The 11,668-nt window shown below is 49.0% G+C and overlaps 1 protein-coding gene across 2 annotated transcripts in view; it reads left to right on the top strand.

Moving 5' to 3' along the window:
• The first annotated feature begins 587 nt into the window (after window positions 1-587).
• pafah1b1a (platelet-activating factor acetylhydrolase 1b, regulatory subunit 1a) overlaps window positions 588-11,668 on the top strand; it is a 15,625-nt gene continuing 4,544 nt past the window's right edge. The window contains exons 1-6 of one of the 2 annotated variants that reach the window (XM_035385334.1): window positions 588-767; window positions 4,215-4,343; window positions 9,741-9,825; window positions 10,108-10,182; window positions 10,442-10,648; window positions 11,318-11,486. In XM_035385334.1, coding sequence (XP_035241225.1) covers window positions 4,312-4,343; window positions 9,741-9,825; window positions 10,108-10,182; window positions 10,442-10,648; window positions 11,318-11,486 — 568 coding nt within the window. In that variant the 5' untranslated portion in view covers window positions 588-767; window positions 4,215-4,311. Of the gene's footprint in view, window positions 768-877; window positions 1,023-4,214; window positions 4,344-9,740; window positions 9,826-10,107; window positions 10,183-10,441; window positions 10,649-11,317; window positions 11,487-11,668 lie in introns of those variants that run through there. The other variant, XM_035385335.1, reaches the window with a different exon arrangement.

Below are 11,668 nucleotides of genomic sequence, written 5' to 3'. Positions count from 1 at the left end.
ATGTCAGGATTTTTTGGTACATCCCCCGATTCCCTCCAGACGGATGGTGCCCTAGGCGACAACCCTTGCCACCTGTGCCTAAAACCGGCCCTGCTTAGCTGTATAAATATTTGTGTTCTTTTTTTTAAAGAATGCAAGTTGCTTGGGATAAGATCTTCCAAATTCATAAAATGCATAACACGTGCTCTTCTCTTTCCCATTGAATACTGCACAGACATCAAAAGCACTGACAGCCAAAGCTCCACTATGCTTGAGCTGTTCCTCATTTAATTCATCACGTTTGAGATGATAGCCATTGTAGCACGGGTTCATATAGATTTTTTATTCTTCTCTATTCAGTTTTCATGAAATAGTGTGCATGTTGGACAGCACCCTCTCGCCAAGCAAGTCCACAATTATTTTGAAAATAAGATTTGTCAGTCTCATAATGCAGCATCATTTTATAAATAACTTTATAAACTTTCATCTTAAATTTTGAGGAGTCAGTCGTTATAATGATGTTTCACGAACTACATAAAGTGCTGCGAGCAAGTGTGCGTGAATACGTTAACGAGGATTTTAAAATCTGTCAGTCTACGACCGCGAAGGTAGGTGTGCGCATGCCCGCATTCAGAAGGCGAATGCGGTACTGAAAACAAGGATCGCTGGAGATACAAGGCGGTGAGCCGGTCAGACCAAACATATTGCTCTGTTGAACGAAACATACATCTCACCCAGTTCAACGTGAGTGTCAGAACAAGCTAATGAAATAGAGGAGACACCATAGGGTAAGACTGGCTTTATTTAACTCCAAGTTGTGGTAATGTAATCTGAGAAAACTGAATGGCAAAAATGACGATGTGGCTGTATTTTGCGTCTCCTTTCGGTGTCTCAAAATGGCCGCCAGGCCGTTGGCGCTGCAGTTTGCTTCTGGGTAACTAGCTAGTTAGCTAGTTGACGTAATTATGTAGCCAGCAAACCACAGCTAACTTACATATCATCAGAAAACATCAATGTGGTAGATCGTTTATCTTTTTCTACATGTAAGTAGACGCCAGTTAACTCGGATAGGCTTAGACGAACTAGTTAACGCCCAAATCGGTGATCGAACTTAATTGTAGTTAGTTGGCTAGTTAAACTGATCTTATCCTTTTAAAAGTTTACAATCTAGCTGCGCTTGCTAACATTTGGATTAAGTTGTGTTTGAAATAAAGTGTCATGTGGCCGTTTTTTATAATTAAGAAAATGATAAAGAATATCATAAATAGTTAACGTTACCATTGTTGTTAGGTCGCGGATGACCAAATGTAGGTCAGAATTTTTTCAATGCAGTGGTTGAATCTGAGCGCTACCATTGCACCGCTGCAAACTAGCAAGGTTAGACGAGCTAGCTAGTCTAAGTTTGTTGTTTGGCTCGATAAGTTAGCTAGCTAGTTACGCAGCTAGTATAGATAAAGCATTATGAATAGCGGTACAAGGCTGGGGCTTGTCTTCGCACATAGATCAGTTAGAACAGTTAGCGAGCGACTCAAGTGCCATTTGTGTCTTTGTAGCTAGCTATAATGGCCTAGTCTGATGTTAGTTAATTTGACATTTAAACTAGATAGCTAATCTGTTTGTTTTTGCTAACTGTTAGGCACACTAGCTAACCCGATAGCCGTTGTCCAACGAATGGTACAGTATTTTTATCAAGTTGATAGCTAGACTAGCATCTGTTGACGTTACATGGCAGACCGACAGAATGGTCACCGAGCCAGGTCAACGAATAAACTCAAGAACTAGAGCTAGGTTAAAGTGTAGCTAACAGTTAACACAGCAGAGCTGGTGATTTGTAACGGCAACGTTAGCTAGACATGCACTTGCCAAGGTACTAGCTTGAACAAAAGCAATTAAATGCAGTTGACTAGCTGTAAAGTAAACCCCGCTGATGCATAGACTAGAATGATTGGTAAACACGTGCTAGCTATCTAGTCAGCTAGCTAATAAAGTAGACTAGTTAACCAGGAGCAGTCCGCAAAAACGGAACATTTAGATGTTTCAAGGTCGGGAAATGACGACGAACGAGCTACACTAGTTGATGGCCAACATAGCTGTTAATATAACAGCGTTTCCGAACAGCTTTCCGTCTTGTCTGTTACATATACCAAGGTTAACAGTAGGTAGTTGTGGCTAAGACTGTCATTGTAACGTTAGCCATCATATTTGTAGCTAATACGGCATTGAACAGATGATCTATGCCATTAGCATTGCACGTAGGTCAGTGATAAATTGATATGTCAGCGCATCACTGGCGTTGATTAAAGTTGGGGTGGTCATGACGCTATTAACGGTTAAATAACGCCAGTATAATGTTATTTTATGTAGCAGACTGTTCCTGTAATGTTGATGATCCGGGTCGTTAACGTTAGCTGGCCTAAGATGAAATTTGTTGGCGAGCGAGCTTGTATTTCAATCTTGCATGATTAGAATTGAAATTGCTGTGAAATATGACTTAACATGCTGCTGTCCAAAGCAAATAGTCACAGATAAACGCTCAGCCCCGGTAGCTATGATTATGTTTTAAGTTCACGTGGACTAAATTAAATCTGGGCAACTGTAGCTATTGAATTCGGAAGGTAAAGCTCGCTACCTGACGTTGCCAATTTTCTGGTTGTGGCCGAATGTGTCATTTGGCATTGATTTTGAATATCTATCTTTGTATCTGTCAACTTTTATACCGCATTTAGATATCTAGCTAAGTGAAAGGCGAGTGGAGTCTGTGTATATCCTGTCATAAGTGTTACTGCCCCATGATTCGGTGGTCTATCTGTCTGTCCACCAGCGGAGGAGAAGCAGGCCGTTTAAGGCTGGCAGCCGGCCCCTTCCTCCCCCGCTCGATTTGTTGGTTTGAAAATCGGCATGATCTCATTCAACGGCAATCTTGTCTTATCAGGCGTATGAGGGGTGGGCTGTGTTCACCGATTTCGCGCAGAAACGGTTTCCCTGCCGGTGGGCGTCTTAGCAGAGTCACAAATCTCCGCGGCCCTTCTCCTCCGACACAGCGCCCGTTTTCCTGTTCATCTCACCGGCCTGTTATTATACCGCTGCTCGCTGATAACGCAGTTAAGCTGAGAGGTGTTTGCTATCGTGGTTTAACTTATTAGCAATCGTCTTTCTGCGCCGCGGAAGAAGAGCGGTACGTCAGTCCATTAGACATGTCTGGCAGCACGGTGGTGATGTCATTTCTCAGAAGGCGGCCGATGTCTGTTGTGCACGCTCTTTATGAAAGCGCGCGGTGTGGTACTGATACGATGCAGTGCTTTCCGTTATGGCTGTCTCTATGCAGTCCCGGTGTGGGGCCGGTAATGCACCGCGAGCAGTCTGCTGGATTAGCTACTTAAAGCCCCCCGAGTCCTTTTGGGTCTCCTCCACGTGCTGCTCAGTGCTGAGAATCTGTCAGAGGCCATGATGGTTACGGCACTAATTAAGATGAGGTGCGGTGGTACCAATCCGCGGATATGCTTTTACAAAAGAACCTCCTTTAGAAGTCTAATTTGAAATTTGTCCTTGAAGGCCGTTTTAAAGGGTGAAATTTTCAGCTGCGTTTCCCGCAGCGCTCCAAGACCGCAGTCAGCCGATCACCGAGTGTCAGTAAGCAGGGCACGCGGTTCGAACCGACGAAGGACAAATTTAGCGTCTATGACCATCACCTGGAAGCAGGACTGGCCGTGTTCGCACGGCGGCCATGTTACCCTTATGCTACGGTGGAGGAGGGAAGCTCCACCCGGAAGAGCTAAACACAGTTAGACGTGCGCGAGATTATTACCTTAAAATGCGGCCCAATGTGGCTCAGAAATCCATTCAATTCACAGTGCTTTGTCTTTATCGGGGAGTGTTGAAAAGAGATTTTTGTCTGTCTCCCAACGTTTAATCAGTTGCAGCCTGGCACACAACAGTAAGACGTTGTGCTTTTTCAGTGGTTTACCAGCTCTTCCGGGTGGAGCGTGCCATAAACGCAACATGGCCGCCGTGTGAGCGTATGTCCATGGTTTGATTCAAGCAGCTGTACTGGAAGCACCGGCAGGTTTATAGGATTGTGATGCTTAAAGAGGGGGTTGACCCGTAGGAGCCACGCCCTTCCAGAGCTGCTCTGCAGGCACGTCTGACGACGGTGGCGAGACCCTCGGACCCGGTGCGGAGGTGGCGAAGCGGTCGGTGTGAAACGGAGCTCTCTCTCTCTCTCCCTCTCCCTGCAGATGAACTGAGGGCCCTGCTGGAGAGACTGCCGCTGGCCTTCGAGGGATCCCGGCGCGAGGACCAGGAACTGACAGCTTCACCTCCACCTGCTGCACCATGGTGCTGTCCCAAAGACAGAGGGACGAGCTGTGAGTCCCGCCCCCATGACCCCGTGACCCCCATGACCACTCCCTGCTTCACTTCTTCAGTGGTGTGGGCTTCAGTGTTGTGACTGGAGTGTGTAATAAGTGGGTGTGGATTTATGAAAACTTCAGTATGATAGACTCTGCTTTGTAAGGTGTCTGGACTGTTAAACCTGCAGACGCTGCGACCCTCCAGGGCTGGAGTTAAGCCTGCAGACACTGCGGCCCTCCAGGACTGGAGTTAAGCCTGCAGACACTGTGGCCCTCCAGGACTGGAGTTGAACCTGCAGATGCTGCGGCCCTCCAGAGTTGGACGCCACTGTCTTTGGCCCTAGTTTTTGTTTGCTGCTCACTACCGTTCTCAGCGTGGCTAACTCGGGGAAATGCTTGTGGTGAACAGAATGAAGTGCATTGTTTTGGGAACACCAGCTAACACTAGCCTTGTTGAATGCCCATGGGGGTGAGGCTTTGAGTGGGGCTGACTGGGCGTGTCCCCAGACTCACATTAAACATGTCTGGACAGCGTGGGACCAGAGTCGCCCTTGTTTGAGCAGGGAGAGCAGACACTGGCTGTGCCCACGTGTGGAACTGAAGTCCCTTTGGTATGGTACTGCACAGGTGCAGGATGTTGTGCTGATGGTGCTGCACAGTTCCTGCATGATGTGGAGAGGGTGCTGCACAGTTGCTGCATGATGTGGAGATGGTGCTGCACAGTTACTTGCGATGCAGTGATGGTGCTGCACAGTTGCTGGGCGATGCAGTGATGGTGCTGCACAGTTGCTGGGCGATGCAGTGATGGTGCTGCACAGGTCCAGGATGTTGTGCTGATGGTGCTGCACAGTTGCTGCATGATGTGGAGATGGTGCTGCACAGTTGCTCTGCGATGCAGTGATGGTGCTGCACAGTTGCTCTGCGGTGCCGTGATGGTGCTGCACAGTTGCAGGGCGATGCAGCGATGGTGCTGCACTGTTGCATGGTGATGCCGTGATGGTGCTGCACAGTTGCATGGTGATGCAGTGATGGTGCTTCCTAGTTGCAGGGTGATGCAGTGATGGTGCTTCACAGTTGCATGGTGATGCAGTGATGGTGCTGCACAGTTGCATGGTGATGCAGTGATGGTGCTGCACAGTTGCAGAGTGATGCAGTGATGGTGCTGCACAGTTGCAGTGTGATGCCGTGATGGTGCTGCACAGTTGCAGGGTGATGCAGTGATGGTGCTTCACAGTTGCAGGGTGATGCAGTGATGGTGCTGCACAGTTGCATGGTGATGCACTGATGGTGCTGCACAGTTGCAGAGTGATGTGGAGATGGTGCTGCACAGTTGCATGGTGATGCAGTGATGGTGCTTCCTAGTTGCAGGGTGATGCAGTGATGGTGCTTCACAGTTGCATGGTGATGCAGTGATGGTGCTGCGCAGTTGCATGGTGATGCAGTGATGGTGCTGCACAGTTGCATGGTGATGCAGTGATGGTGCTTCCTAGTTGCAGGGTGATGCAGTGATGGTGCTTCACAGTTGCAGGGTGATGTGCATCGTTGTTGTGTAGATGCACTGTGATTTGCTGATGGTGTTTAAAAGTTGCCGGTGCTGAACTTTGAGGAGGCTCCTCTAATTAAACTCTGATTAACCCCTGTAGTGCTGGAGGGGTCTAGAGGAGTAATCTCGCCGACTGGTACAGCAGGATAACCATGGAGCCAGATGAGCTTAATGAACACAGATTTAATCACGACACAGAACTGAAGCGCACATTTCCAGGATTCTCTTTATCGTGCATTTGAGGGAAATTTATTGCTTACAGTGTTACGCTCTAAACACCCAGTTAACAATGCGCAGACTCCATTAACCCTTTGTGGACTGAGTGTGTGTATATTGCAATCCAGGGCGGATTGTAAGAGCCACAGGGCGATGATGAGCTTGCTGAGTGCACATGGGCTCTAGTTGGGTTGTAAAGGGTCAATCCGTAAAGACACTGGCTGTGCTTCAGGTTTGAGCTTGGTCTGAGAGACTTTAGCTGTGCTGCAGGTTTGTGGCTCAGTCTGAGAGACACTGGCTGTGCTGCAGGTTTGAGCTTGGTCTGAGAGACTCTGGCTGTGCTGCAGGTTTGAGCTCGGTCTGAGAGACTCTGGCTGTGCTGCAGGTTTGAGTTGGTCTGAGAGGCTGGCTGTGCTGCAGGTTTGAGCTCGGTCTGAGAGACTCTGGCTGTGCTGCAGGTTTGAGCTCAGTCTGAGAGGCTGGCTGTGCTGCAGGTTTGAGCTCAGTCTGAGAGACACTGGCTGTGCTGCAGGTTTGTGGCTCAGTCTGAGAGACTCTGGCTGTGCTGCAGGTTTGAGCTCGGTCTGAGAGACTCTGGCTGTGCTGCAGGTTTGAGCTCGGTCTGAGAGACTGGCTGTGCTGCAGGTTTGAGCTCGGTCTGAGAGGCTGGCTGTGCTGCAGGTTTGAGCTCGGTCTGAGAGACTCTGGCTGTGCTGCAGGTTTGAGCTCAGTCTGAGAGGCTGGCTGTGCTGCAGGTTTGAGCTCAGTCTGAGAGACTGGCTGTGCTGCAGGTTTGAGCTCAGTCTGAGAGACACTGGCTGTGCTGCAGGTTTGTGGCTCAGTCTGAGAGACTGGCTGTGCTGCAGGTTTGTGGCTCAGTCTGAGAGACACTGGCTATGCTGCAGGTTTGTGGCTCAGTCTGAGAGACACTGGCTGTGCTGCAGGTTTGAGCTCAGTCTGAGAGACTCTGGCTGTGCTGCAGGTTTGAGCTCGGTCTGAGAGACTGGCTGTGCTGCAGGTTTGGCGGTTGCCAGAAATGCGACCATTGTTGTAGTTTCAATATAGCAACTTGTTAGCAACATACTTTTTTTAAGCACACAACGGCTTCGAAATTCACAGTTGAGACCTTAATGGGTATAATTTATCGTGTATTACAAAACAAGAAATGCACTTAGGCGTACGTCAACCACAGGCCTTATTTTCGGCAGAAAATGAAATTTCTATGGGGAAAAAAGCATAGGAAATCTGCCGAGGGAACCTATGGCAGAAGAAACATCCGAGTTGGCCAACAAAAAGGCGTCATCACTGTAACACTATATTGTGTGTGGGGAGTGGTGATGGGGTTTTTTTTTTCATGTGGTTTCTGAAGTTTTTAGGTTCGTTACCACATCAGGTGTGATTGCTGAAAAGAGGTCGAAAAGAAAGTCAGAATCAATGGCGCATGCCTGCAAGGGTGGATACCGTGGTGTGTTGGAGGCGAACGCTGTGCGCTGTGTGCTTGTGTAAGCATGGGGAATAGGGCTTTTCTGTCTCTGAGTCCTGCCACGTCTACCCACACATTTCTGAGGGAGCTGTCCCTCTTGTGTGCCTGTGAGTTTGTATCCATGGAAACCAAAACACCGCCATGCTCACTCAGCATCTGTCGGTGTCTGTCTTGTGTTCTCTCCCCTCAAATGTTATTCAGAGGCCGTTTACACAGAGCTCTCTCTGCATCTGCAGTACTGTACAGTATACACTACAGAGCTCAATATCTGCAGTACTGTACAATATACACAGTACCCACAGAGCTCTCTATACATCTGCAGTACTGTACAATACACAGTACCCACAGAGCTCTCTATATATCTGCAGTACTGTACAATACACAGTACACACAGAGCTCTCTATCTGAACTACTTTAAAATACACAGTACCCACAGAGCTCTCTATACATCTGCTGTACTGTAGAATATACACTAGAGCTCTCTACATCTGCAGTACTGTACAATACACAGTACCCACAGAGCTCTCTATCTGAACTACTTTAAAATACACAGTACCCACAGAGCTCTCTATACATCTGCTGTACTGTAGAATATACACTAGAGCTCTCTACATCTGCAGTACTGTACAATATACACTACTCACAGAGCTCTCTATATCTGCAGTACTGTACAATACACACTACCCATGAGCTCTCTATATCTGCAGTGCTGTACAATACACAGTACACACAGAGCTCTTGATGTATATGCTGTACTGTAGAATATACACTAAAGAGCTCTCTACATCTGCAGTACTGTACAATATACACTACAGAGCTCAACATCTGCAGTACTGTACAATGTACACTACCCACAGAGCTATCTATATCTGCACTACTGTAAAATACACACTACCCATGAGCTCTCTATATCTGCAGTGCTGTACAATACACAGTACACACAGAGCTCTTGATGTATATGCTGTACTGTAGAATATACACTATAGAGCTCTCTACATCTGCAGTACTGTACAATGTACACTACCCACAGAGCTCTCTATATCTGCAGTGGTGTACAATACACAGTACCCACAGAGCTCTCTCTACATCTGCATCACTGTACAGTATATACGATATACAACCTTGGTTAGTCATGGTGCACGGGTGGTTTTTGTTTGATTTGAGATGGTGCAGCAGTGGTTTTCTTTGGTTACTGACTACGCAGATATGGTTTTGCTTGGTTATATGTGGTACGTGTTGTTTTGCTTGGTTACTTGCGTTATGGGTGTGGTTGTGCTTGGTTACTTGCGTTATGGGTGTGGTTATGCTTGGTTACTCATGGTAGGGGTGTGGTTATGCTTGGTTACTCGCGGTACGGGTGTGTTTCTGCTTGGTTACTCGCGGTACGGGTGTGTTTCTGCTTGGTTACTCATGGTACGGGTGTGGTTATGCTTGGTTACTCGCGGTGTGGGTGTGGTTATGCTTGGTTACTCATGGTACGGGTGTGGTTATGCTTGGTTACTCATGGTACGGGTGTGGTTATGCTTGGTTACTTGCAATACGGGTGTGGTTATGCTTGGTTACTCGCGGTACGGGTGTGGTTATGCTTGGTTACTCGCGGTACGGGTGTGGTTATGCTTGGTTACTCGCGGTGTGGGTGTGGTTATGCTTGGTTACTCACGGTAGGGGTGTGGTTATGCTTGGTTACTTGCGGTACGGGTGTGGTTATGCTTGGTTACTCGCGGTACGGGTGTGGTTATGCTTGGTTACTCGCGGTACGGGTGTGGTTATGCTTGGTTACTCACGGTACGGGTGTGGTTATGCTTGGTTACTCACGGTACGGGTGTGGTTATGCTTGGTTACTCGCGGTACGGGTGTGGTTATGCTTGGTTACTCGCGGTACGGGTGTGACTGTTTACTCGCGGCGCGTGTGGTTGTGTTCAGCTGTTTACTCGTGGCGCGTGTGGTTGTGTTCAGCTGTTTACTCGCGGCGCGTGTGGTTGTGTTCAGCTGTTTACTCGCGGCGCGTGTGGTTGTGTTCAGTTGTTTACTCGCGGCGCATGTGGTTGTGTTCAGCTGTGAGCAGTGCGAGTACGTTAGCGCTGCAGTAGTCTCAGGCTGCTGCTCTCTCTGGTGCACGTGTAATCAGCCTCTCGGATCAGGAAGCAATTAACTCCCTTTTGTCTTCCAGGAACCGAGCGATAGCGGACTATCTCCGCTCCAATGGCTACGAAGAGGCTTACTCCGTCTTTAAGAAGGAGTCTGAGATGGATATGGTAAGTTCCTGTAGATCCCGGGGCATTGTGCCATGGCTGTGCCAGACAGATACGGAACAATGTGGAGACATGGTGCCCGTCTGTGTGATGAATCTGTGCTGAGCGGTCCAGACAAAGGGCTTTCTTAGCACTGAGCATCCACGACCACCTGTATCTGTCTTTGTTGGCTCCTGGCCGTCCTCTGGACGGGAGGTGCGTGTGTGCGTACTTGCGTGTGTCTTGATTTTTTTGACGTCTGCATTTGTCGTCCTTCTCATTGCTTCTCTTCGGCTTTCCCTCCAGAACGAAGAGCTGGATAAGAAATATGCCGGACTTTTAGAGAAAAAATGGACCTCTGTCATCAGGCTACAGAAGAAGGTGTGGAGCGTGTACGCTTTAATTCCCATCCCAAAGGGTGCTCTTTTGTGTAGGGTGTGTGTGAGGGGTCTGTAGGGGGTGTAGGGTGTGTGTAGCGGGTGCGGGGTGTGTGTAGGAGGTGTGGGGTGTGTGTAGGGGGTGTGGGGTGTGTGTAGGGGGTGTGGCGTGTGTGTAGGCAGTGTAGGGTGTGTGTAGGGGGTGTAGGGTGTGTGTGCTTTTGGCCTGTCTTGAAGTGACTCTTGTTTTCCGCATTCTCAAGGTGATGGAATTGGAATCCAAGCTGAATGAAGCGAAAGAGGAGATCACTCTGGGGGGGCCCATCACGCAGAAGCGGGACCCCAAGGAGTGGATCCCGCGCCCCCCAGAGAAGTACGCTCTGAGCGGCCACCGCAGCCCCGTCACCCGGGTCATCTTCCACCCCGTCTTCAGCGTCATGGTGTCCGCCTCCGAGGATGCCACCATCAAGGTAGGCCTCTGTCTGTCTGTCTGTCTCTCTCTGTCTGTCTGTCTGCTTGTGTATCTTTCTCTGTCTGTCTCTCTGTCTGTCTGCCTGTTTGTCTTTGTCTGTCTGTCTCTGTCTGTCTGCTTGTGTATCTTTCTCTGTCTGTCTCTCTGTCTCTGTGTCTCTCTGTGTCTGCCTGTCTGTCTTTGTCTGTTTGTCTCTCTCTCTCTCTCTCTCTCTCTGTCTGTCTGCTTGTGTATCTCTCTCTGTCTTTCTCTCTGTCTGTCTGTCTCTCTCTCTGTCTGCCTGTTTGTCTTTGTCTGTCTGTCTGTCTCTGTCTGTCTATCTGCTTGTGTATCTTTCTCTGTCTTTCTCTCTGTCTGTCTGTGTCTCTGTGTCTGCCTGTCTGTCTTTGTATGTTTGTCTCTCTCTCTCTCTCTCTCTCTGTCTGTCTGTCTGCCTGCTTGTCTTTCTCTTGTTTGTCTCTCTTTCTTTCTCTGTGTCTGCCTGTCTGTGTGTATGATTCTGTTTCATGCCTGCTGTATCTGTTTAGTGCTCTCTCTGTGTGCGCATGTGTGTGAGAGAGTGTGTGAGGAGTGGAGAGGAGTATATATTTGGCCTGATGGAAGAGGGTGTGGCATTGAGTTTGCGGTGGAGCTGCAGTGTGAACTCCTCCCCCCCCTCCCTCCCCAGGTGTGGGATTATGAGACGGGGGACTTTGAGCGCACGCTGAAGGGACACACGGACTCTGTACAGGACATCTCCTTCGACCAGACCGGGAAGCTGCTGGCCTCCTGCTCCGCTGACATGACCATCAAACTCTGGGACTTCCAGGGCTTCGAGTGCATCAGGACCATGCATGGTGAGGGGGAGGGGCATCCGGACCATGCATGGTGAGGGGGGGAGGGCTTTGAGTGCATCAGGACCATGCATGGTGAGGAGGGGAGGGCATCAGGGGGGCATCAGGACCATGCATGGTGAGGGGGGGGTATCAGGGGGGCATCAGGACCATGCATGGTGAGGGGGGGGGGGGCTTCGAGTGCA

This window comes from Anguilla anguilla, chromosome 12, assembly GCF_013347855.1.
Source record: "Anguilla anguilla isolate fAngAng1 chromosome 12, fAngAng1.pri, whole genome shotgun sequence".
NCBI classification, from domain to species: domain Eukaryota; kingdom Metazoa; phylum Chordata; class Actinopteri; order Anguilliformes; family Anguillidae; genus Anguilla; species Anguilla anguilla.
Note: the sequence above shows the minus strand (reverse complement) of the source record. Positions and strands in the feature narration are given on the sequence as shown.